The 27,712-nt window shown below is 42.2% G+C and overlaps 1 protein-coding gene across 1 annotated transcript in view; it reads right to left on the bottom strand.

Moving 5' to 3' along the window:
• Positions 1-17,096: 17,096 nt before the first annotated feature.
• Positions 17,097-27,712, bottom strand: part of zfpm1 (zinc finger protein, FOG family member 1) — a 114,746-nt gene continuing 104,130 nt past the window's right edge. Inside the window, exons 5-9 of the mRNA XM_038705090.1 lie at positions 25,541-25,643; positions 24,269-24,517; positions 23,025-23,258; positions 22,631-22,873; positions 17,097-22,443 (exon numbers count right to left, since the gene is read on the bottom strand). Coding sequence (XP_038561018.1) covers positions 19,763-22,443; positions 22,631-22,873; positions 23,025-23,258; positions 24,269-24,517; positions 25,541-25,643 — 3,510 coding nt within the window. The 3' untranslated portion in view covers positions 17,097-19,762. The remainder of the gene's footprint in view (positions 22,444-22,630; positions 22,874-23,024; positions 23,259-24,268; positions 24,518-25,540; positions 25,644-27,712) is intronic.

Genomic DNA, 27,712 nt, shown 5'->3' with positions numbered 1-27,712 from the left:
TATAATTAGCTTTACATTTTGGTCACATTTCGGTCAATAGAATATTGTTGGATTGACTTGTTCATTAAAATATCCTTCACTGTCTAGGTTTAGCTTGAGACGAGCAGCTAAAATGTTGGGTGACAAAGAAAACCTGTTCCTTTAGAAAACAATAAGTCCTCCTAAAGGACAACATAGGCTGATTTAACCAACCTCCAAACTAAAATAGTTTAACAACAGGTGCGTTTGAGATGACTCTGGCTGACTTTCGCCAACTTGATAGTCTACCATGAGCTGCAAGCGACGGGGCGACAGGGGCGGGGGAAGTTGGAATATGATAAGATGAGATCAGGAGCAGCCGGAGAAAAGCAACTGCAGTCGCCGCTTGCTCCCCCATGTTTTAATGTCATGTTACCTAAGTTGGGCACAGTTAATAACCAGCATGCCTTATGTTAGCTCCAGCGTGCATCACGTTAAGCTAAACTTTCAAATACAACTAATGTGAGCGTATCCTACAATAGCACCCCAGCTGGTGCCGTTTGTCCATGCCTTCCAAAACGGCAGTTTCGAACTCTGTTTTCCGACCGTGTCCTACAAATGACATAAACACGTGGAGACCATAACAATACAAACGGCGCTGAGCCAATGTGCCAATGTGTGCAGCTGTTGGGTTCACCGGTCGATGTGCATACAAACACTGACTTAGGTTTAGGCACACACCCTGGGTGATCCTTCCATCCATCCATCGATGTTTTCAAATGTTACATTTTATTTTAATTAAAAGGTAAATAAGGTTGTCAGTGGTTAATTCCTCATTGGCTTTTCCTAACAGATAAGGGGACCCTTCTCCAGGGACTAGACAATTCACAAACTCATCACTAGATGCCACTAAATCTGACACACTTAACCTTTAAGTTACAAACTCTACTTCCACAAACCCCTTCAGGTAATACTGTTTGATGTTTTGTACATTTTCAGGCTGTTCTTTCATAAGGAAGCAAAACTTTTATCTCAGCCTTGAACAGAATGTGAAAAGACGCCTTCATGAATCTGAATAAACTATGAATCTGGCTCTCTAATCAAGTATGGAAGTGTCTTTGTCTGCACAGCATTTGTCTAATAGAAACTCATTAAAATGTATTTCTCATTCATAGGCCATATTCAACAATGAGAAAGGTCCTCCTTCATTTTTTCCCCCTCCATTCTGTGCATTTCCACTGAAGACGAATTAATCAGGAAACAATCAGGACAACTATCTGGTATCTGCCTTTCCTGAACAGTAGGCAGGGCATATCCTAAACCTGTCCACACACTGCATCCCTAATCAGCCTTGTTAAGTGTACCGCAGGAGAGGAGAGAAAAGAGCAGAGAAAGATAGATACTAATAAAATGATAAAACCCCTTTTCATTAAGTTATGTATGGAGGAATAGCAGGGAGGCATTCAGTCATTTGTATTTGAATATCAGGGCCTCTGATACTTTCAGACTAAGAGGAATTATTACTGTATGCTGCCTTAATTCCATGACTACCAGCCTGTCTTCAGACTCATTGTACAGGTCTCACTGAAAAAGCTTGAATGAAAGGGAGTCAGAGAATTGATGTCTTCAGGCAGTGAACCTCTGTAGCAGTTTTGAGTGTTTTAGAAGAGTGTATCTATATCTTATTGTCTATATGCTGGAGGTTTGGGGTGTCACATCATTTAATCAGATATATCACCCTTTAAATTACATGTTCCAACATACCCACAACTCTGGTTGCCAGCTTCCTGAAATGGAAATACAGAACGCCATGGGTGCGGTGTGGGGGTCGTGAGTCACAACCAATGAGAAACACATTCCCTATTTTGGTAGTGGAACATAACAGACGGGCTGAAGGAGAGATTGACAAAAATGCTAAAATATTTAACTCTACTTTGCCCAGGAAATGAGAAAAGGGGAGTTCTGTTGCACTATTAAAATTTATTGTTGTCTATTAGTCTTATAATTGGGTGTATAAACTCCCCTCAACCTGCTCTTGTTGTTACCCACCCGGAACTAATGATGTGTGCGTGAGCCCCTGGGGAATTATTTTGCCCAGAGACCTTGGGAGAAGGAGAACAAGCAGAGGTATATTTGTACATGACACAGGCAGATTTCAATTTATTATTGCAATTGGCTTAGTGTTAGTCTTACGTTATACTCCTCAAGTATTTTGCTTAAGAGTGTCACAGGTGCAATACACATGTGAAGTAGTCACCAGATGTGACGTGGTTGAACTTTAGTTTACGGTACAGTTTTCTTCTAATGAGCAACAAATGACCCTGTAAGAAAATTAAACAATGTAAATAAAGCCCAAATAAATGTATTGTCCTCTAAGCTCTGTGTTTTGTCTGACTATTAAAGGTGGCATTACATTGGACTAATTATATTGAAATAATTATGTTGTTTTTCATAGGCCCATGTTGGTAGCATTAAATGGGCAATAAGGGCAGGAGGAAAGAGAACAAACATAATACTAATGGTAATAATACAAATGTCAATAAAAATTTACAATAGTCATAATAATAATAGCAATAGTAATGCAGTAGCCAGTGCAGAGAAGCTACACTAGTGATTCCTTACGGGAGTGCTTGATGCTAGGGCAATGCCATCTAGAGTAACTATATATTTAGATAATGCATCTTGGAAGTGTTATGACCCTGGGGTCATATTGACACTGCGGTGTTTCCACCAACATTTTTTAATCCTATTGCGGTGGAAATTACTTCACCGCGACAGCCCTACAGAGACTTGGCTGGTAGCAACCTACCCGCTTGAAACACATTCCTCAGGACCTCTCCATATTTCTCAGATCAAGGGTCCTCAGGGCCATGCGACTGATTTTGTTTCTGGTTTGCAATCCATACTTCTTGTTTATTACAGCCATTTATAACGTCAGCTACTGAAGTAACTACACTTGTCATAGCCTGGTTTATTGGCCCTAAACCAGCAGATACTTTTTTGAAACATTTCAAACAATGACAATTAGATGGAAACATGACATCTATCAGCCGTTCTTCTTCCTTAGTGTGTGTGCATGCAGGTAATGGAGAACAGGTGGGCACCCCGGATTTGATTAGCAGAGCTGATTGCTGCCTCAGAATTGGTCAACTGGATGAAAGCAGCGTTTTTTATACCCCAGGTGACAGGAACTCCTCCTCTTCACTCTGCCATTTCCAATATGTGCAACTTGTGTATACCAATTATTTTAAGTACAAAAAACACAATTTAGGGATTCTGAAAATTGGTTGTGACAGCCTTGTTGGCTGCAGCCACTGATTGGTGTTGATTGCCTTTGTTGTATATAAAAATTAGTATATTGTCTGTACAACAAGCAGTTTTAAGTAGGAGTGAGAAGCCCTTTCTGTTTGAGTATCTTTTTTCTCCTATTATTATAATCAAAGTCTAGATTGGAGCTTTATCTTTTGGTTTACAGAAGTTTTAGGTCTTTTCCGAGAGTCTTTTTGTTGATTGTTTTGGGCACTGATCAATCTTTGAGTAAATAAAACTGCTAAGTTGTAATTCCCTTTGTTCTCTGGCCTTGCTTGGGAGTGGAAGAAGTAGGGAGACACACTTTATGTTGAGTCCAGGTTGTCCCTAGACGTTGGAAATAACAGTGTTTGGGGCCAAATACTCAAATGCCAATCTCAGATGCTTTGTCTGAGTTTAACATCAGAAAATTGCAGGTCATCCAGGTCCTTAAGGCTTGCTTGCCTAAGTTTAGGCTACGTTCACACTGCAGGCCTTAATGCTCAATTCCGATTTTGTTTCCCAGATCCGATTTTTTTTGTTTGACAGTTCACATTATTGCTTAAATGTAGCCCATATCAGACTCCAGTGACACGCATGCACAGAAAAATAATACAACGTCACACACAACACACTGTGATGCTGAGAGCAACAGAGGTTAACTCCGGTTAGCACATACTTGCTAACCCTCCCAATTTTCATGTGTTCACCACCGTCTGTCCTTTTCATTACGGTTTCTGGCGCTGTATAGCGCAACTGCCCCACAACTCACTTCCTCCCAGATTCCAAAAGATCAGATTGCAGGTGACTTGGCCTGTTCATACGGTCATAAAAAGATGAGATCTGGGTCACATATGAGCAAAAAAATTGGATTTGGGCGACTTCAGTCTGCAGTCTGAACGTAGCCTTAGTTAACTCATTTGTTTCATCTGGCTTGATCAATAGATATAATTGGGTATCATCTGTGTAACAAAAGTTAATTGCGTGTTTCCTAATAATATTGCTTAAAGGAAGGTGAATAGGATTGTTCCAAGTTCACACCCTTGTGGAACTGTGACTAACTTTGGCATGCATAGAGGATTACTCATTAACAACAAACAGAGATTGATCTGATAAATAAGACTTATACCAGCTTAGAGCAATTCCTTTTAATTGCAATTAAATGTTCAAGTCTCTGTAATAGGATGTGATATAGTTAATGGTATCGAGTGCAGCACTACAATCTAACAAAACAAGTACAGAGACAAATCCTTTGTCTGATGCAATTAGAAGGTTATTTTTAAATCCTGACTGAAAATCCTCAAATACACTATTGCTATGTAGAAAGTCAGACAGCTGTTTGGCAACTGTTTTCTCAAGGTCAGGTCTATAGTTGGTGGCAAAGAGTGGACTTTTTAAGAAGAGGTTTAATTACAGGTTGTTACGTTCAGCTTCAGTGAATAGAGGATTTGGACCCAGGCACAGACACCAGGGAGAGCAGATGCAGTTTAACAAGTTTATAGACACAAACAATGGAAGTTTAAGTGGCGATAAGGCAGGCAGTCCAACATATGTCCAGAACGGTATAGACAGTAATCCAAATGCATAGTCCAAAAAGCAGATAATCCAAAAGAAATCAGGGAACACAAAGAAACACAGGGAACATGGCTGACAGCTCAACAGATGCTGAGAAGTTGTGGTATGAATGACCACAAACACTAGAGAGAACAAGAGGGGTGGGTATAATGAGACACAGGTGGAACACATTGCAGGTGCAAACAATCAAGACCGATGGGAAGCAAAACAAGACAATGGCCCAATCCCAATGTCCCCCCTAAGCCCTAAGCCCTTAACCCTCACAGACTCTGCTGACGTCACTTGGGAAGTGATTGAGTTTAAGAGGCTGCAAGGGCTCAAAATGCTGTAAACAGGAAGGAGACAGCACTTTACCACTTTATCATGTTACCTTGACGACGCTGAAACATGTTGCACACTTTTTATTCTATGCTTTTGCCTGATATTAAAGTCCTGCATGCTCTCGCCCTACAGAGTAGAGGAGAGGAAGCCTAAATGTCAATATATTTGTCATTAAATGAATTAAAAGTGTGTAATGGTGATTGCATTCCTCTGACTTCATGTGTTCTATGCAGCATCTTAAGAAAACTTTCAACAATGTTAACATCAGTCAATGCTTGTTTGTTTACTGTTTTCTTCTTCTCATTTCTCTCGCTTCCAGGCTTCCCCCGGTAACCCCTGTGTTTCACGTCACACCGCTATGAACTGTGGGCAATTCCCTCAGCCAAAGAAAAGGGTCTAAAAAGGGCTCAAAATGTCCGTGAGAGAGCCCTAGCACACTTGACGATTTGACAGTGGGACAGCCCTAAGCCCTCATTGACTTCCGAGAACACGCCTCAAAGTCAAGCATTGGATTGGGCCAATACCAGGGACAGAGCAACTTCAAAATATGAAAGGAAACAAGAAACACAAACATCCCAGAACTGACACAGTTACTTTAAAGGACTGATGTACACATCCTGTTAATAAAGACAGATTGATCATGTTTAGTAAAGAAGTGCTAACTAATGGGATGGGGTTAAAAGAGAGAGGCTAATGGTTTAGATGAAGAAAGCAATAAAGTTAGCTGTGTAGCTGATGTGTAGATTGGTCGGTTTTACAGCTGTTTCTAAGGTTTCACAGTATTACACTCATAAAACATAGTATTAAGATGACTGTCGGGGAGGAAAAAAACATCAAGATTGGAGAATTAAAAGCTGCAATGCTAAGAGAATAAAATTGTGATGTGGGGAAAAAACGGTCGGAGATTGGTACAGTGTGTCATTCTGACTACAATTTCAACTTTTTCATACATTTTATACATTCAAACTGTCATTGTTGAGGTCCCCCCTTTGCTTGAAGCAAGAGCCTTCCAGAGAGACAATCATCTGAGTTCTCACACAAAGCTCAGTCTGACAGAGAAAACCCTTTGTGGATTTTTGCCCAGGAGAATTTATCTACATCTGCATCACGTACAATGTGATACTTTCTGTCTTCTAGTAGTTGGTTTGTTTGAGCTGAACAAAAGTTAACAGCAGCATAAAATGAGCCAGGGAGACACACACACACACACACACACACACACACACACACACACACACACACAAAGAAAGCTGTCATATCTGTCACTGCTGTTGTGGACAGCTGGTATTTGCTCACTGTTCTCTCTGTTACACTTGACCCCTTTTGTCGTTGAGAGTTGTTGGCCACATTCTATGACAGTGGTCTGTCAAGTGTGTGTGTGCGCGTGTGTGTGTGTTCCCCCCTGTTGAACTGTAGGTACAGTTTTTAAAGTAGTAATCTGACTGTGCCTTCCCCTAATACCTTTTTTATTCCTTTACAGGCGAGACATATAGTAGTGCAGAGAACATTGTGACTGTTCTGTGTAGATAACCACATGCTCACTGGAGGGATGAAATAGAGATTGAAAAGGCCACAGTGTGCATGAAAACCCTGCAAAGGCCCTTGAAGATCACCGCTTTGAACGCCGGTCGCTGTACAGATTTAGAGACAGACATACACACATTTACAGGACCCTATTTTATTCTCGTAACACCATACAATGTCAGCCATGTGAAAAATAAATGGTCACATAGTAAGAATGGAATTATTTGGGATTTTCAAGGCTGGGGTAATATTAAGATCAAATCTGCTGATCTGTGACTTTTTGTGGCCACTTGCAGAGTTTTGGTAGTTCCAAAAAATTACTTTGGGCTTTGATTCTCTTAGGGTGGAAAAGTGGTTTCTTTCATAGGCTCTCTGAGCTGTTACCGCTGTCAGCAGGTAGATGGGAAACACATGTCACCAAATAATCTTTAAAGCACAGGCCCACTGACACGAGTAAAATAGGTTTCCATGGTGCTAACAGAGCACCATTAAAGCAGGGGACTTCTGGGAGCAAAATACACTTTGTCAGTCTCCTCAGCAGGTTGGCCGAGTACAGCTGCTCACACTCAGCCAACCAGGTCTCACTCCCAAGTCGTCGCATATGGATGCTTGGTCAAGACCCCTTGGCATCTCTTTTTAATGCACTGGGTACCCCTTTAGCATCAACAAGCATACAATGTCAGGTCATTGTCAGGTGATGTGGTATAAAGAGTGACAAAGTCCGCGTAGGGAGGTGGTTGGGGTGGATGGATGAGTCACACAAACCCCAGACTTTCACTCAGGAGACCAGGGGCGGAGGCAGACTTTGTAAACATTTGGGGCTTAGCCCAAACCTTAGGGGTAGAGTTTCTTTCCCATTTATTGCAGTTATGCAATATTATTATACACTATTACAATAGTTATTCTGCATTATAATACTGTAAAACCTCAATTATAATAAAATAAAATAAAAATAAAGGGCGGCTGTGGCTCAGGAGGTAGAGTGGGTTGGCCGTTAATCGGGAGGTCAGCGGTTCAATCCCTGGCTCCCCCTGGTTGCGTGTCGAAGTGTCCTTGGGCAACATACTGAACCCTGAATTGCTGAATGAGTGAGTGTGAATGTTAGTTTCTGTTTGAGCACTTATGCTCAGTGTGTGACTGGAGATGTAGTGTAAAAGCGCTTTGAGTGGTCGAAAAGAAGTACAGAACAAGTACAAGTACAGAACATTCCCAAGTCCCAAATAGCTGCCTGTGGGAACACATTTTGAAAAATAAACACAAACTCTTGATAAAAAACAAAAGTAATATTCTGTTTGAAATAAATAAACTGTTTCATAGTAGCCTTAGTAGCATAGTAGAATTAAATGCCTGTCCCATATCTATGCCTGTCTCAAATATATGCAGGGTCAATTCAGTCATTTTAGCAAATAAAAGCCCGGGCTATAAATCAAAGTTGTACGGTAAACAGAATTACTAATCTTGAAACCTATTTTTTTTATACTATACTAGTTGAGTTCACAAAATGAATGTTTAGCTGACAAATCTGCTACATTTGAATCAATGCCATAATAATAATCTGGGCTGCTCTAAGAGCAACTCCAGGATCCCCAACAGTGCCAAGTAAAAGTGGTCTTCATTACTCTCTAGTGAATATTGGAGATAGATCATTTACTCAGCAAACACAGTGACATCTGGTGGCTTGTAAAATTTATAGCAGCTCTTCAAGACTGCGGCCAAAGCGCCACCACATCTTGCTGATTTTAGAAAATTTTAGTCTCAATAAAAGTTCGAGAAAGCTGAATGTTATTATTAAACTGGCAGACTTTTGTTCAGCAGTGCTACATTAATTATCAATGATATTATGTCTTTCATATCTACATTGCCATATTTCTCAGTTATTCTCTCTTCTTATCCCGCAATGTTCTGATCACAGAGTTTAGCTGTAAAACTTATAAATCTGTCTGAATTAACTGAATGAAGCACTTTTGAAGCATCAGTGACGTTTATACCTTCTGATGTCATCAGTCACATGATATTCTTTATTTGACAACAAGTTTTGGTAGCTGACGCTACAGTACTTTAGCTTAGCCGTTAGCGACTTTAGCTTAGCAGCTAGCGATGGCTTCTCCCTCTCCCTCTTGCTCTCCACATTCTCCTGCTCGGTGTGTCAGATGTTCAGTTACTCCTCTGCCTCCTTTAGTGGTAATGGTACGTGTAATAAGTGTAGTTCATTTATAGACTTTGAGGCGAGGCTCAGTGATTTAGAAGTCTGAGTTAGCCTCTGGTAGCCGTCCCCCGGCATCTCCTGTGCAGCCAGGAAGGGGGGGCTGGGTGACTGTCCGAAGGAATAGTCGTAAGCATTCAAAGCCCACGGGGCACCATCAACCTGTTCACGTTTCTAACAGATTTTCCCCACTCAGCGACACACCCGCTGAGAAACCAACTCTGATCATTGGCAGCTCCATTTTGAGAAACGTGAAGTTAGCGAAGCCAGCGGCCATAGTTAAGTGCATCCCTGGGGCCAGAGCGGGCGACATTGAGTCTTATTTGAAACTGCTGGCTAAGGATAAACGTAAATACAGTAAGATTGTTATTCACGTCGGCGGTAATGACTCCCGGTTACGCCAATCGGAGGTCACTAAGGTTAATGTTGAGTCGGTGTGTACATATGCAAAAACAATGTCGGACACTGTGGTTTTCTCTGGACCCCTGCCAAATCTGACCAGTGATGACATGTATAGCCGCATGTCGTCATTCCGCCGCTGGTTGTCGAGGTGGTGTCCAGCAAACGATGTGGGCTTTGTAGATCATTGGCAGACTTTCTGGGGAAGACCTGGTCTGATCCGGAGAGACGGCATCCATCCCACTTGGGAAGGAGCAGCTCTCATTTCTAGAAATCTGGCCAAGTTTATTAGTGGACCAAATCCATGACAACCCAGAGTTGAGACCAGGAGGCAGAGTCGCAGTTTAACACACTTCTCTGCCCTTCTTTTTCAGCAGTTACCCACCCAAAACCCTACGCAGAGTCGCAGTCTAACACACTTCTCTGCTCCTCCATTTCAGGAGTTACTTAGTGAAAATCCTATAGTGACGGTGTCTGCCCCCCGACCATCGAAATTATTTAAATCAAAGGTAAACAGAAGAGGAGCTGTGCATAAAAACCTCATAAAAATTAAAACCACAAGAGCAATAGTGCAAACTAATAGGAGAGTTAAATGTGGACTCTTAAACATCAGATCTCTCTCTTCTAAAGCTGTACTAGCAAATGAACTAATATCAGATTATGATATTGATTTATTTGGTCTTACTGAAACCTGGCTGGGTGATGGAGAATATGTTAAACCTAAATGAATCCACCCCTCCCAGTCATATTAATACTCACATTCCTCGAGGCACAGGCCGAGGAGGTGGAGTTGCAGCTATCTTCGACTCTAGCCTACTAATCAGCTCTAAACCTAAACTAAATTATAACTCATTTGAAAGCCCTTGTTCTTAGTCTTTTGCACCCAAGTTGGAAATCACTGCAACCAGTTCTTTTTGCTATAGTGTACCGAGCACCTGGCCCGTACTCTGAATTCTTATCTGAATTTGCAGAGTTTTTGTCAACTTTAGTCCTTAAAACGGACAAAGTTATTATTGTAGGGGATTTTAATATTCATGTGGATGTTGAGAATGACAGCTTCAGTACTGCGTTTATCTCTCTGTTAGATTCCATCGGCTTCTCTCAGAGTGTTCATGAACCGACTCACTGTTTTAACCACACCCTCGACCTTGTTTTGGTGTATGGTATTGAAATTGAACATTTAGTGGTGTTCCCACAGAATCCCTCTTTGTCCGACCACTGTTTGATAACTTTTGAGTTTGTATTGCTGAACTACACGCCATTGGGCAAAAATTTCTATACAAGATGTCTGTCTGATAGTGCCATAGCTAAATTTAAGGATGCGATTCCATCAGCTCTAAATACATTATCTAGTCACAAAGTAACAGAGGACTCCTATGCTAATTTCAGTCCCTCCCAAATCGATCATCGTGTTTTATTGTTGCCCACTTAGTTTATACACTGGTTGGTCAATTGGGAACTAGATTGGGGGTGTTACACTATGTACAGCAGTACTTTAAAGTAGCTGTAATTAAACCTCTTCTGAAAAAGCCCAAACTTGATCCGGATGTTTTAGCCAACTATAGACCTATATCTAATCTTCCATTTCTCTCTAAGGTTCTGAAAGCAGTTGCTAAACAGCTGTGTGACTTTCTACAGAGCAATAGTTTATTTGAGGATTTTTCAGTCAGGATTTAGAGTTCATCATAGCACAGAGACAGCACTGGTGAAAATTACTAACGACCTCCTTATTGCATCAGACAAAGGACTTGTCTCTGTACTGGTTTTATTAGATCTTAGTGCTGCATTTGATACCATTGACCATCAGATCCTATTGCAGAGACTGGAACATTTCATTGGCATTAAAGGAACCGCTCTAAGCTGGTTTAAGTCCTATTTATCAGATCGATTTCAGTTTGTACATGTTAACGATGAGTTGGCTAAACTTCAAATGTGCCTTCAGGATGTTAAAACCTGGATGACCTGTAATTTTCTAATGTTAAACTCAGATAAAACTGAAGTTATTGTTCTGGGGCCCAAGCACCTCCGTGACGCATTATCTAAAGATATAGTTTCCCTGGATGGCATCGCCCTGGCCTCCAGCACCACTGTGAGGAATCTTGGAGTTATCTTTGATCAGGACATGTCGTTTAAGTCTCACATTGAGCAAATTTCAAGGACCGCCTTTTTTCACCTACGTAATATTGCGAAAATCAGGAACATCCTGTCTAAAAATGATGCAGAAAAACTAGTCCATGCATTTGTTACTTCTAGGCTGGATTACTGCAATTCCTTATTATCAGGCTGCTCGAAAAAGTCTGTTAAGACTCTTCAGCTGATCCAGAATGCTGCAGCACGTGTTCTGACAGGAACCAGGAAAAGAGATCATATTTCTCCTGTTTTAGCTTCTTTGCATTGGCTTCCAGTAAAATCCAGAATAGAATTTAAAATCATTCTTCTTACCTACAAAGCTCTTAATGGTCAGGCACCATCTTATCTTAAAGAGCTCATAGTACCTTACTACCCCACCAGAGCACTGCACTCCCAGAATGCAGGGTTACTTGTGGTTCCTAGAGTCTCCAAAAGTAGACTAGGAGCCATAGCGTTCCGCTATCAAGCTCCTCTCCTGTGGAACCAGGTTCCAGTTTGGGTTCAGGAGGCAGACACCATCTCCACATTTAAGAGTAGGCTTAAGACTTTCCTCTTTGATAAAGCTTATAGTTAGGGCTGGCTCAGGTAGTCCTGAACCATCCCTTAGTTATGCTGCTATAGGCCTAGACTGCCGGGGGATTTCCCATGATGCACTGAGCTCCTCTCTCCTCTATTTTCTCTCCCTCTGTATGCAACCTCATCCCATTATTGCATGTTACTAACACAACTTCTCCCCTTTCTGGTAGTCTTGTGCTTTCTCTCCCTCTCCTCTCTCCTATCACTTCCTGCAGGTGTTTCTGGCTCTGGAGCTGTGGAGTCTGGATCTGTGGCTGCGGGTCACCTGCTGCCCCCGTGTTCCTGCTCGACACCCTCTGCTGCAACGACTATTGTTACTAGTCCTATTGTTATTATTGTTATTGTTATCATTAACACTACTATAAATATCTGTACCATTTTTCATTTAGTCTATAGCAACATCACCTTCACTGTCTGTACCTCTGTGTGTGTATATTGTGTAGGCTGCCTCCCTCCCCTCTCTCTCTCCTTCCATCCCTCTCTTTTTCTCAAAAGCTTTCGTACACCACCCTAATCAAAATAATGTTGCAATGTCAAGAGTATGTGAGTGCAGAGGAACTGAGTTGACTGCCTGAACTACCTCGCAGACTTCAGTTAATTTTATGTTATTTATTCACAAATGAATAATTATAATCAGTCATGTATCCCAAAGACAGAGTAGGTGTTGAGTCACCCCTAAGCCCCATGACAACCTAACGTATTGCAGAAACTGAGCTGTTTCCAACCAGCCGATATATTAAAATTAGCTATTACATCAGGCACACTGCCTGGAGCCCTGAACTCAAACAGCCCCTAAAGGCTAATCATGTATATTAAACAAATACAACTGTATAACTATTCTAACTCATATTGTGTAATAACTTTCAAAACTCCCTCAAAGCGCTTCTTTTTATCATTGTCAATGTGCCACCCACAACCCCCCTGAATAATTCCATCACCTGAAAAGCCACTGTGACTGCTGAGTCCCACTCACTTGTTAACAAGGACAGTAACAGCGACAGCAAAGCAGTGTTATCACAGTAGGTATTTCAAAAGGAAAAAAAAAGGTGAAATTTACACATTAATTTAAAATCTCCAGAAGGTCTCTCTTTTTTTCTTCTTCCCCCTAAAACAAGCAAGGCCACTGATAAGATGATGGAAGCACCAACCCCTTTTTTTCCCTGACCCTCACCCTTGTTGCAATATGGATCTTTTCTCTTGTAACATGGAAGTTACCAAAGCAGCGCACATAGCTCGTAGACTTATTCATGGATGTTTAAAGATGTATTAAAAATTAAGCTGTATTATTATAGATCCGTGGCATTGCTGCTAACTGTCAAGTCTGACTAGCTGGTTAGCTCAATTAGCTGACTCTGCCTGGACTGGGAGCTCGGTGTACCGGGGGAATGTTGGGACTGCTGGGAGGAAGGGGTTTTCAGGCCCAGGTTGAAGGACTCTGCGCACCAGAACTGGAGCAGAGGGAGCTGGCAACGGAACAGAGCTCAGCTGTGTGAAAACAGACCTGGACTGAACACAGCCTCCAAGACTGGGAACAATGAAGATAGGGCGTGTTCAGGCAGGGATAGGAGAGGCATCAAGCGGGAGAGGAGCGAGTTTGTAGTGAGTTAATTTGTTAGTAATGTTATACATCATCTATTGTGTTGATAAGTCCGAGAGTATTCGTTTTTGTGAAATTGGAAGTTATTTATTCCTGTGTTTTGAACAACAAGATTTGTGAGTTGAAATAAATTCTATAATGAAATTACTTGGGGTGTCACAGTGGTCCAGTTGAAGTTGATCCGTTCAGCAGTAAATCCTCTGCCTTCTCTAAATGGGCCGGGGGGGGTCATGGATAGGCAGCATCTCCTAAGATTGTGAGAGGCACATTTATTCCCTCAAACCTTTCAGTCCATTGTGGCAACAGTCTGCCACTTTGGCCCAGATCAAAAAGAGATGAAAGGACTAAACACGAGCATCATGGACTCTGTCTGGCTGTCCAATATTTATGCCCCAAAACTTCATTGTGTTGTCTAACATAGCTTGGAGGATGACTAAATACTGCCCCTTCCAATTAAAGTAGTCTGCTGGGGCGGTGATAGGGCAGTGGATAAGACGCATGCCTTTGGTGTGAGAGATGCGGGTTCAATTCCCTACTGTGACACATCTACCATTGTGTCCCTGAGCAAGACACTTAACCATTAGTTACATCCAGAGGTGTAAATTCTCTGTATTTGTATAGCTTTTACACTACATCTGCTCTGAGCTTAAGTGCTCAAACAGAAACTAATATTCACACACACAGGTGGAACAGCCACCAGAGGCAATTCGGGGTTCCGTATCTTGCCCAAGGACACTTGACACGCAGTCTGGAGGAGCCGGGGATTGAACCTCCAACCCGCTCTACGGCGTCCGGTCTCTGACACATATTTCTAGTTGCTAAGCGTCAACTAAATGAATAAATGTAATTAATGTAATGGCGTGATTGATGGATATATGGGAGCATCTCCAGCAACTTGGGGGAATCCCCACTTATCCTTAAATCCTTGTACTATTGTTCCCAAATCACCATCAGAGGTACATGGTTTCAGATTCAGTTGACCCAGATTCTCCTGTAGTGGAGGAAGAAAGATAAATTGTCATATTAAAGAAATGTGTATGAGTTTTTGTTAACTGGCCAGTAGGCTATAGACAGTTTCAGATAGCATGCTGAAACAACAACAGGCCTATCAATAGGAAGCCTATAGGATATTCAGTACTCAGTAGTGCAGATTGTGTCTTTAATTACACTGATAACTACCTCCTATGACTGACATGTCTGTAGACAAATGTACTGTATGCCTAATCAGTGTGACAGGGTCAGATTTGTAGTATTTAGGGGTGATGAAATGGCTAAACATGACTCATTAGTGAGAGCACTGCACATAGCAGTATGTAGCAATCTTAGCAGTAATAATTTCTGATGTAATAATATGTTAATCTGGTTGTCTGAACATTGCTTCTCTCGATGAATTCAACCTTTATACCTGATCTGTCTTCTGCACAGTGCCGGTGTCCTGACGATCTATGCTGCCTTGTAGAAAAATGCTACCGTAGTGCAAATCGACAGCAGAGTCTATGGAGTCGCTCTGCCCTATCGAAAAATGCTACCCTGTGTTCCCTTTTCCAATCCCATAAAGTTATAACTCTCACAGTATTATGACATATTCTGTTTTTTGATTATATTATAACATCATTTCAGGGGTAGCATGTACGCATGCACAGAACCCCTAAGTAGCACATCTCGATAGGTAGCATAAATGAACAAAACACCGGCGCACATAAGATGCACGCTCTACCCGCCGTAACCGTATTGTAGCACATCTTCTTCTTTGCAAAAAGCTGTTTACAACATCATACAGATGACACCGTAATATATGACGCTCACAAGTTTCTGCAAATTGCGATTGTAGCTGATAACACTGAATCGTTTAAAGAGGAAAAATTGCACTCAGAGGAGCCATGATTATTTAGCCAACTTCTGCGCTTCCTGCTTTTCCCCGCTCCTGAATTTCTGTCTAATGAGTGGATGGATTAGCACACATGTGGTTTTGTTCACAAATTCTGGTTCACTTGCAAAAAGGGCAGAGTGAAAGTGAACCGCACCAAACAAAAAAAAAATATATATCAATATTGTATTTGGTCCGGGCCAAAGCAAGTGAACTAGAGGACTTTCCTGGTCTGAATGCACCCTAAGTTTCTCTCTTTCTGTCCCACTGTGGCTCAAAGCTGAGAAGAGTTTTTACGAACTAGCTGACTTATAGACGGCAGTGGCTGTGATGTGTTGTTTTCCTGTTTTTGTATGGAAGAGGGTAATCAAATTTAACAGAAAACAAAATAAAAAATAAATAAATTTCTGTTTGTGAGATGTTTTCAAATTTGTGGAATTTCTGACTGTTCTTTACCGTGCACATGAAATTTTATAAAATTTTATTAAAACCTAAGGAAAACTAATTATTTTCTGTATCATTCATGTTGTCTGTTTTTGCGTGTCTATTTGCATTTGTTTTCTAAAGTTGCAGTGCGTTGAGCTCTCAGGGCCACCGTATTTTTGTATATTATACTTTGAGCTGCTGCACATACATGAACCAAAAAACAGGTGCGCTTGGAGACACCACCACAGTCTGTGTGCCCAAGACCTAACACTCTGCACTTGTTGCGCACACGTAATTAAAATAAGGCCCTTTATATCAAATTAGTCTACTTCAAACACTTTGATAAAACAATTTCTGTTTTCACTTGTTTTTAGTTAACCCCCACACATTTACACATTTAGTTACATTCTTTTTTATTTTTTGTAACATCACTATGATATGCAAATCAATACAAAAATTTATAAACAAAAAGTGCCTATATTAGTCCAACCAATTGCAACACATACTGTATGTGCCTAATCAATTCAACAAATTGTAAAAGGGACAATCTATTTACAGTATCTACTATGGGTGGATTATTAGATTGTTGGTATATTGTAGCAGTTTATTACATTTTTCAACAACTGAAAACTGTATTACAGTACTTCAATAGTTTTTCAAAGTTTTCTGAAACTAAAATAATGGTAGTGTATAATCTGTGCCATTACACAGCATCTCTTTGTGTTCCAGCAAATACTCAGCTCTGGAAAATGGAATGAGGAGCTGCTAACATTCTCATGAATGGTCTGGTTAGTTTGTAGTTATCATGGCAGTGTAGCATATTAAAATGAGCTGAAAGTGAATGTAACAGGGAGATGTTAATTCACATAATTGAAGGGTAAAACACGGGGTGAGACAGTCAATTGGAAATATGCATCAATTGATTTTGTCTGCGTGCAGGCTGAAGGTACCATTGTTTTCGTCTGTTCACTTTGCCATTGATTGGAGCAGCCTTGGAAAGCTTTTCTTCTTACAGGTACCGTTACTCATGCACATTATTTTAAAAGGAAAACCGATGATTCATTCAGCATTTTTTCACCAGCCAGTAGCAAAAAGAAACAGCGCACTCAAAGCTTTCTTATGAAAGGAAGTGATTTATAAGCAATGGTGAATCAAGCACCTCCAAAAGTCAAGGACTCCCTCTCAAATACATGACGAGAATCTTGTATAGAAAAAGAAGTACAGTCACACTCTTCAGTGTCTCACAGAACTTTTTTTATTTCCCATGCATAGTTTGGACAAGAGTGTAGTGAAACTGAAATGAAGTTTAAAAACTGAAATAAAAGTTTTTGACATTCATTGTGATTTTCTCCATTATGGACTGGACATCAGAGGAATCATTAACAAAAAACAAAGTTTTATGCAAGGGTTAAACTTTTTCATAAAGTCCTTCAAGGTAAAACGATGATGCATTTTGGATGGGGAAAAGTTCTGTATAACATAAATACATTACAAAAAAAGTCCCTAAAACTAAAACATCCAGCATATTTTTTATACAACACAGTGCAATTAAATGGGGATAAGTTCAAAGGATGACGTTCAACGTGTTGTCACTCACTTCCTCAATCTGTGACTAGTTGACATGACTGTGACTTTCTTCTGCTTCTTATCTCTCCTTTTAAGAAGGGAGAGAGACAGACCAGCACAATTGTAAACACTTAGTGGTAATGTGTGTCTGTTACAGTGCTGCTCTAAACCACGGCAGAGCAGAAAATCAACTAGGAATTTGTAATTATCTTAGAAAATCCTTCACTTTTACATGTGGTTTCCAGTTTTGGGGACATACAGATAAGGTGAACATTAATAGAGGTATGTGTGGGTCTTTTAATGCTATTACTGAAGAAACAGAGGTCTAGATCTGTCCTGTGTTGGTAGGTTTACAGTCAAAAATGTGTAATAGCAGCTGCTATCACACCTAATGATGAATGATGAATGAAAGTGTGACGGTCCAAATGCTGTTTTAAAGGCTCTTGCACCTGACAAGAGTAAACTCCTATGGGAAATGTTCCTTTTTTAGAATTTAGGGGGGGACACAACCAAATCTGGTTGCAATATTCAAAACTGGGCCTTAAAAACTTAAAATGAGCCTTCCATTGGCAAGTTTGCATTAATATTGGAAAAAAAGTATTTCACAGTTCTAGCTAACACTGTATTGCATCTGCAACAGCAGCACGGGAACGTGTGACATAAACTGTGTGCGAGTATGTGTGCATGAGTGAGAGAGCAATAAAGTGAGAGAGGAAGAGCTCAGCCTCTCTTTCACACCCATCATGGGCCACAATACGTGGTTACTAAATATGTGCTTACTCTACTGCGTGAGGTGTTACTAAGATGTGACTATTCCCTGCTATGCCTTCATTGCCGGACAGAAACACAAACATTTAAAAAAAAACAAAATAAAACCCCAACATCTTTTAAGATGTGTATTAGACACCGAAGCATTGATGTGTATCCCTCAGTAAAAGTCTGAAATGACAGTTTGAAACAAACAATGTAAAGCTGTGTGTCCTCAAAGGTCAAACTTTGCATGATATGGAGGCTGGTAATTAAGATTGATTGAAAATTTGAATTTTGTATTGCCTAAAATTTAAGATGCTGCTTCATTCTCACTAAAGTATAAACACATACAGTATACTAAGCGCTCTTCAACTTGCTGATGTGAAAACCTATAAGTGAGGAAGCAGTTCTGGTCTAATTCTGTTGTTAATCATCAAGGTACAAGAGAATGAACACAGTGCTGGTTTTCAGACCTCACCATCAATTAAACAGAACACCAAATGCTAACATGATAACAAAGTTCAGTGTGATCCCAGTGATTACTGTGAGAAGATATTACATATCTACATTTAGAAAATACACTTCAACACACCCAGATCCAAACAGTTCCTTCCAACAGTATGAAAAATATACAAATAAAAAATACAAATACTCTTGGACACCAGGTAGGTAGTTTTCTGTTGACATGAAATCAGTGAGGACTAAAAGATAAATATTTCACATTTTTTTCTCCCTTGCATTTTAAAGAGAAAATAAAAAAGTGTGTATGAAAGAAAAGAAAAAACTGCCCATTTTGAAATATTATCCTTCAGTAATTAGTAACATTGTGATACCGCATATTTCTTTTTCAGCTAAAAACACTTTAGCTTCTCTGGTAAGCAAAAAAGAGCCAGTGTTGAAACCAAAAGCATTATAGAATTCTTTTTTTCAGACATCATACACTATGCACAGATAATAAAAACATTAACAATGATCAAGTCTTTTCCACACAAGAGAAAGGATTCCTCCGTTAAGGTCTGGAACGTTAAGAGCTCAGGAAAAGACTCAGGACTCATCTTAATCAGCATCATCCTTACTATATCGTCATCAGTCAGAAATTCCTCCGGCAGTCAGAATCTAATTACTGCCGTTGTGAATTCAGGTCAACGGAGAGACAGAAAAGAGGTTGTTAACATTAATCTTTTTAACGTCCCATAATGCAACAAACTGTGAGGCCTGGGATTGGTAGATGTTGAATTGGGTACTGGGGTACAATGATCTAGGGGACGAGGGCACACCAGTGTGTGCAGGTAGCATCTGTCTCAGCTTTTAGTGTACTACAAACTTTGACCCATAGGAGGAGGAATATCATGTAATGTTAGTAACACCACCTGCAAATTCTGCTCTGTAGCAGTTGGGCATCAGGCCCCGCCACGCTGCGTAACAGTCATTCATTGTCATTCATGGTCATGCGCCATTTTGGCACCCATGTGGGAGGACTGGCAAAAGAGGAGGGACATCCGAGCTTCTTGGAACTTAGGGAGGAAAAGCCTCCACTCAGAAAGAGAAGGGAAAGGGAAGAAGAAGAATAGAATTACGCAGCTCACTTGACGTGTTCAGCACTGTGAGAAGAGCAGTAGTATTTCTTATGAGCTATGAATGTGGAGAGGCTGCTGAACTTGATGTTGCACAGCCGACAGAAGCGGGAGTTACCATTTTGGACAGGGGAGATCACAGTAGTTTTAGGGCCAGACATGGGATGGGAAGCCTCGCTTGGGATGGACTTGTCTGGAAGGTGGGATGACCCCACCGTCTCCCTCAGGACCTCAGGCACAGGTGACAAAGTCAGAGAGGAAGCCCTTGGGGGAGACACGGGCAGAGGTGAGCCGGCCGACGGAGATCCACCCCCAGCCGAAGGGCTGCCATTTACCAGTGGGGAGACGGGAGAAGTTGTACTGCTCCTTGCCTGCCCGTTGATGCTGTCTCTGTGCACTCGGGACACCAGTCTGGGCTGGCTGTTTAGGGTGGTCGAGGTGGCTGCAGCAGCTCCATCCCTGGGACTAAGGCTGGGGCTGCGGCTGACTGCACAGCCTCGCTGGGGTAGAACCTCCTGGGGTGGCTGAATGGTTACAAACAGGCCGTGGGTACTCTTGAAGTGCTCCATCAGGTCGCAGGTGATGAGCCTGTTAGGGCAGTATGGACAGACCACCTGAGGGGAACTGGCATCTACACCTTTGGCTCCAGCTCCTGGGGTGGCTGCAAGTGTGGTGGTCGTATGGGGAGGAGATGTGGCATTGGAGGCCGGTAAGGCAGAGGGGTGAGGACTGGACGAGGTACCTTGAGCCTGGGCAACCCACTCAGATGGTAGAGCTTTAGCCTCCATAGGGTGCAGAAGATCTGGGCGCTCCTGTTGAGACCTGCTTTTGGGAGAGGTAGAGGCCGATCTCTTGAGCCTGTGAAGCTGCTCCAAGGTGTGGGGCTGGAGGGTGGTGGCAGGGCAATAGTAGGTTTTATGAGCCAGGTAGTTCTCAATGCTGTTGAAGCTGATACTGCAGGCGGTGCACTTGTGGTAGTCAGTAAGAGGCAGGGCAGGGAGAATACTGCTACTGCTGTGCTGTGTGACCTCTCTCAGACGGGGCCTCTTGCTCAGGTCAATTGGGCCATCTCCTTCGGGGCTGGAGCTATCTGCCCCGCTGGGAGAAACTTCTCGCTTCACTGCCAGGCCCAGTACGGAGGGGGAAGGGGCAGAGGCAGCAATCGTGACAGCGGCGGCGGCAGTGGCGGCGGCGGCGGCAGCAGCAGCGTTAGCTAAGGCTTCAGTTCTGGCCATGTGAATTTCGTACATCTTCTTCCTCTTGCGTGTGCGGATTGGCTGGGGAAGGAAGGCTGCTGTGGTGGTTGCCTTGGTCATGTGTACGGCTCGCTGGTTGGACGGGTCATGGCGTGACGCGCAGTAGAAACGTTTGTGAACAGTATAGTTGTCATGACGGCTGAAGCGGATGTTGCAAGCCTGGCAGAATGTTGTATTGGGATTGTCTTCTAGGTCCTCTGCAGAACCACTAGCAGGACTCTGGCTGCCTTCGCTTGCTCTTCCTCCTCCTCCTCCTCCTCCGCCAACACTTCCACCACCGCCTTCCCCTTCAGAAGAGGATGATATTCCCTCTCTCCCCAAAGGGGTTTCTGTCTTCACTTCCACCACCCTCCTAGATTCTGCTGCTCCACTCCCTGCAGGAGGGTCAGAGTCAGTAGGGGAGGCAGAGGCAGCTCTACTTGCTGCTCCACCCTGAGGAGATGTGGATGAGCCGTGTGCCCCGCTGGAAGGCACCGTGGCTGGGGCTGCATCCCTTGTTGATCCAGGGCCTGAAGCTGAGGTGGCACTTTCTCCGTGGTGCCTACTGGAGCAGTACAGCCTCTTATGTGCATAGAAGTTGTTAATGTTGTTGAAGGTGATATCGCACTCAAAGCAGGTGGCTCCTTTGTGAGGCGGAGTGGCTGCAGCTGTAGGTGCAGTCGGTCCAGAGGGGAAGAAGGCCGCTGGGTTGGTCTGAGGAACTGTCTGGCCCTGTTTCAGACGGCTGTGGACCATCTCTGACATTTTAGCCAGTATCTCTGAGGCCTGAGGCAAAATGGCTGCCTCGGGCTTAAACATGTACTGAGGCAAGAACATTGCTCCTCCTGGTAGAACTGACCCTGTACCTCCCACATGGGCAGGGCTAGAACCCGGGGTGGGACTAGTTGGTTCTGCCTTCACGGATGTGTTGGCTGGACTCTTCGGCGATTTCGATGTCTGGCAGGAGGAGGTCCCCGTTTGCTCTTCCTTTGTTTTTCTTCTTGCTTCTTGATCCCCCTCCTCTTCACCAACCTCCTCCTCTTCCTCCTGCTCCTCCTCCTCCTCCTCCTCCCCCCCCTCTCCGTCCTCCTTAATCTCCATGTGCTGCTCTTCTGTCTCGGAGTCTGAATGAGGCTCCTCTTTGATCTTTAGATCAGTGGTTGGAGCATCAGGAGGACTATAGTCTCGAGGCGTGGCTGAGCCACCGTTTGCGCCCGGGCTGGATGAGTCTGGCTTAGGAACACAAGCTAGGGGCTCCCTCTCCTGGGGCGACGGCTGGAGCTGGGGGTGGTCAACTGATGAAGGGGTACTTTGGCGCGGGGTGGGGCTCCTTTCGACTGGAACCCTGACCTCTAGGTGGGTTCGTACATGCTGCTGAAGCTGGGCTGGGGAGTCAGAGTTGTGGCCGCACACTTGACACCTAAGCACCACACCAGAGTCTCCTGGACTGAGACCTGACGAAGAGAGGCCTGATTAGTGACCTATAAAAGTAGCTTACATATGAATGGATTTAGAATGGCAAGATTCACAACAACTGAACCCCAACACATTACAACATTGTCTGTACAATCTCATCTCACACAGTACTAACAACTCACTCTGATGTTGAAAATTAATTGTCACCATGATGGTATGACTTACCAGTGGACAGGGGCAGCTTGGGAAGGCCAGGCCCTGGGGAGTAGACCTCACTGCGAGATCCAGGCTGGCAAACCATGTGGCTGGTGACCAGATGGCTGTAGAGGATGTCCCTTGTGGTGGAGACGAAGCCACAGCCATGACACACCCCGTTCAGCGTGTCTGTGTGGACCTTAAGGTGGCGCTCACAGTTTGCTTTAGTGGTGAAGGCTGACAGACAGATGAGACAGACAAACGGACGCTCACCTGTGGAAGGACAGAAAGGAACAGTAAGATAGAGGGACAAACAGTGAGCTCATCTTCCAGACATTCTAATGAACTGGTTGATGAATGCACACTGGACAAGTATCTGCAAGTTAGGCCTTCGTGTTCTGACCCTTTGTCTGCTTGCTCTCACCACTGTGTGTGCGCATGTGGATCTCCAGCGAGCTGGCACTAGGGCAGCTCTTGTTGCACTGTGGAAAGGGGCAGATGCGCTCATTGGGGTAGGACTCCTTGGGTTTGTCTTGCGGAGGGGACGAGGCTGCGGCTGGCTGCTTTTGACGGCTGGCACAGTAGTACATAAGGTGTGCCTGTAGGTTCCTCTCACTGCGGTACCAGATCCCACAGTCCTTGCATGGGAAAATGTCCTCTGATAGCCAGCAGAACATACATTTTCAGTTAGTTAACTAAATAGAAACACAACAAATCAGTATGGGTTGAGCAACTTGAAGAAAACCACTACTGATGAATCAGAAACCTTTAATTTTGGGTCTAATTTTGATGCAGTAGTGTTTACATGGACCCTCACGTAGCATGTGCAAATATACCTAAAATATGTGGGCATATTACACAAGCCATTTTCAGAAGTCAATCAACAGCTGTAATAGATTGAGCAAGTACAATGTATGCCGCACGCACATACACACGCACACACATTCCCTTGCTGAGTATCCAAGGCAACAGGCCACAGGTTATGTGATCAATAACTATAATACGTCTCATCATCTGGGTTATTTTTATCAACATCCAATTATTTTCAAATGTGAGTGTATGTGTTTGTGTGTTTGGGCATCAGCCACAGACATTAGCACCTAGTCAATAGAACATTTTAAAGAGTAGCAGTGGCAGCAGACAAAATCCTCTGCAGCTGAGCAATGATGCCAGTTGTTAAAGAGCTATAGTGTCATCTTGTGGCCAAAGGGAACATTAAATCCTTAAGACAAATAGTAAACTGTAGTAGCTGTAATGGCCTATTCACCAGGTTATATATCAATGATCAGAACAGCAATGTCAAGACAAATAATGTATAGCATAAAAGATAGAGGGGGATCCGGTATCGGATATAATACTTCATAAACCACATCTCATATTTTTGTGCATTTTAAATACATATTCTTAAGGAAATCTAACCTTCTGTGCATTTCTATTATATTGTTGATTTTTCTAGTACATTTGATACCACTATATAGATTTAAATTCTGATTCTGATTCTAACTTCTAACCAAATTAGAGTATAGTAATCAATTACTTAGTTGGATTAAAATTGATAACTTTGTCAACCGAATTAGAACCTAATTATATACTATATATAATAAATACAAAAAGCATGTATACTGCCAACAAATCAAATCAATATTGTCATGCCTTAAATACACTCACTATTTACAACGGCAGTAGCCAAGATCGCGGCCATGCCAGCTTGCTGTGGGAGGAGCTGGATGTCTGAGTGCAGCGCCGCCGGATACAACATCTCCTCCTTCACCACAGGTTGTTTCTGGGTGACGAGGCTGAGCGGAGGAGAGAGCTGGGCCAACGGGGAGGAGGAGGAGTCCGGAGAAGGTGACAGGAAAGCCAGGAGCCTTTCACCAGCTGCAAGCTCTCTGGTTAACTTACAGAACAACTCCTCACCTGAAAACACACAGGCCCGTGTCACGATTGGAAACTGACACACAAAAGAGAACTTTTCTTTTGTCTAGGAAGAATATCCCTAGTTTGGTAAGATATGATAACAATGAACTTTTCTTTTTCATACCAGTTAATGTTATGAATTGACTCTATTTTGGGGTGGTAGTGAGATTTGACAGTTTTGACTTGTCATTACAGGAAACTCTAAGGTGGAATTAAAATCATTGATGATGATTCCAGTACAGCTGTGCTGAAAAAGGCCTAGTGAGTAGAGTTACTGGTTGATGGGAGTCAGGAAAACTGGAAACTTTACTTTAAACCTCCCTAATTTAGCATTTGTAAGCAGTGTATTAACAGTTTACGGTAATAAATGTTTACACTAGAGTTGTAAGCAGATTATTTTTAAGTGTTCATTAATATACAGTATCTGTCAACAATTATACCTTCTCCTATAAAGACATATTTTAACATATTGTGGGAAAATGGACATCAGTGCTCACACATAACCCAGTATTGTTTGCGTGAAAGGGCGGCTATACCATACTTACATGAATACATACATATAGGAAGCTGTTACAACTGTTGATAAAACTGTGCTGATACTGAGCATCAGTAAAGTGGGAATTCACTACAATCAGTTTATGCACCAGCTTCCTCTTCCTCTGGGTGCCCACAGTAGGAGTTAAAGTTGTTGATAAAAATATTCATATCTGCGTATAACTACATTATACTGTTTTATAAACCATTTATTAAGCTACTTTATTGTCACATACACACTGTAGCAAAATTCATTCTCTGCATTTAAGTAGTAGGGTTAATGTAAAGTGTTAAAAAGAAACTGAAGGAGGAATGCTCTCTCAACCCCAAACAAATTTGCTCCACCTGTGCTAACGTGGTGGAGCTGCTCAGAGGCTATCAGCGACAGCCCGGCTTTCTACTGGGCAATGGACATTCAAGGCAGTTAGCACACATTATGACTTGTTTACAGGAATACACTACACAAAGTTACCACATAGAAATCCTCACCTTGGCTGTAGATGGTACAGTTGGCAGCAAGGACGTCAGAGGTCAGAGGGAGCAGACAAATCCAACAGTGTGGATCTTCACACACCAGAGTAAACCTAGAACTCTGCACACAAACACACACAAAGAAAAGAGATCATTATGTCAACTACCAAAAATGTAGGTCTTGGTTTTAGTGCTGAAACAAGTTGTTGATGTCATATATTAGTCGATTAAGAGAAAATTATTATGAATATAAATAAAATATACATGATTGGATATGTTATTAGGTCATTTTTCAAGCAAAAAATGTCACAAGTGTGTTGGTTCCAGCTTCTTAAATCAGAGGATTTGATGCTTTTCTCTGTTTTATATCACTTTAAATTGTAAAATATCACAAAAAAACAAAAAAAAAAAACAATTTAAAGATGCCGGACAAACTGTAAAGGACTTTTTCACAATTTCTTGATATGGAATAGATTAACCTTTTCAAACCCATTCACACCTAAATGTAAAGAAATGATATTCTGCAAAGTATTGTATCTGAATTATTCTTCCCACAGGACATTCTCTTGACCTGAAAATGACCTGATGATACACACATTATATGTTCATATTCATAGAGCTTTTTATAGTACTAGCAATTTGTGAACGCTTACAGTATAGTGTTGACCATCCCAATGCTGGAACATTACACACCGTCACTCTCTAATTGCATTCCAACAGGTTCATGTGTTTCCTTTATAGAGATGCTCTTAAAATGCCACATTGTCACCTTCAAGTGTTCATTTTCTTCTTTAACTGGGATGCTTTATAGTATGCAGACCATTGGATAATCACAAAAAACAAGCATTAATTGCTGTGAAAATACACAGTCACACAGTACTGTCCAGTGTGTGGCCAGTGGTAAACACCAGCTTGTAAAAAGAACGCCAATGACGATTGCAACCCAAGAAGGAAATGAGGAAATGAGGGGAGCACGGGCTGAACAAAGCCGCATAGAAAATAAAGGAGAAGTGAGAAGAAAAGAGGAGAAGAGGAATAAAAGAGGAAGAGAGAGTGGGGGAGAGAGGGAGAAAAGAAAAGGAAGAGAAAAAAGATCTGATGAGGTCGACAGGCTGCTATTCAGACCGCTGCCATAATAAGATCCACAGTGGATACACTGGACAAAGAATGGGGAGTCAACATCCAGTGTCGGTATGAGAGAGAGAGAGAGAGAGAGAGAGAGAGAGAGAGAGAGAGAGAGAGAGAGAGAGAGAGAGAGAGAGAGAGAATAAAAGACACAGCCACACACACCTGTGTATCCTGAGTACAATCTTGTCTTTGTTCATATGAGGCTACAGGAGCATTCCTTCTGCCAATCACTCCCAGGACAGAGGCTTATCCCATGTCTCCATGACACACACACACACACACACACACACACACACTTTTTTTGCCACAGGCCACTGTCACCCCATTGCCAAAAAAAAAAAGATTTTTTTACTACAAAATTGCATACAATCTCAACTTTAAAGGTTATATGAGGTTTTGAACATTACTATATATCGGCAAATATGATGGAGTAATGGTGTTCTGAGCAGAGAATGATGTCATACTTTGTTTTGGTAGCTGATCCGGCCACATGTGCATATCAGTGCTTGTGATTCCCCCCATGAGAAACTGTTCATCTGTGAAGAGAGCGATGAGTGGCTGTTTCTTTTCTCATCTAAAGCGGTGAATTAAGGGTTTATTTCAACCAAACCAGAGTTGCTTATTGTTGGAACAGTGGAAAGACCAACAAAGATGGTTTTGGTGAGTTTTCATTTGTCTCTGTTGAATTTAACTGAAGTATGTTTAATGATGACCGGTGATGTACAATTATTGTCTTTTTCCCAATGGAGTTTGGTGAATGGGATCAATATCACTGCTGTTTCTGGTCAAACAAAATGATCTTACTGTTTAACAAAATGGTCTATCATTGTAGTGATCCTTTCTATGTCTTCTGACACTTAGAATACAACTCTAAGCCTGTCAGTGACAAACCACTTTCAGTGGGTGTACTTGACGGGGACATTTGTCCGCAGCAGCCATTGCAGCGTGTTTCGCAGCCTCTGACTGAGGCATAGAGCCTGACTATTTCAGTGAATTAAGGGTTTATTTCAACCAAACTGGAGTGGGTGAAAAGTTGAGAGAAACACGAATTGTGCGGGTCGG

This window comes from Micropterus salmoides, unplaced genomic scaffold (assembly GCF_014851395.1).
Source record: "Micropterus salmoides isolate LMB-PRFRI ecotype aquatic unplaced genomic scaffold, ASM1485139v1 Ms_hic_scaffold_8, whole genome shotgun sequence".
NCBI classification, from domain to species: Eukaryota; Metazoa; Chordata; class Actinopteri; order Centrarchiformes; family Centrarchidae; genus Micropterus; species Micropterus salmoides.
This window is presented reverse-complemented; position numbering and strand designations above follow the sequence as displayed.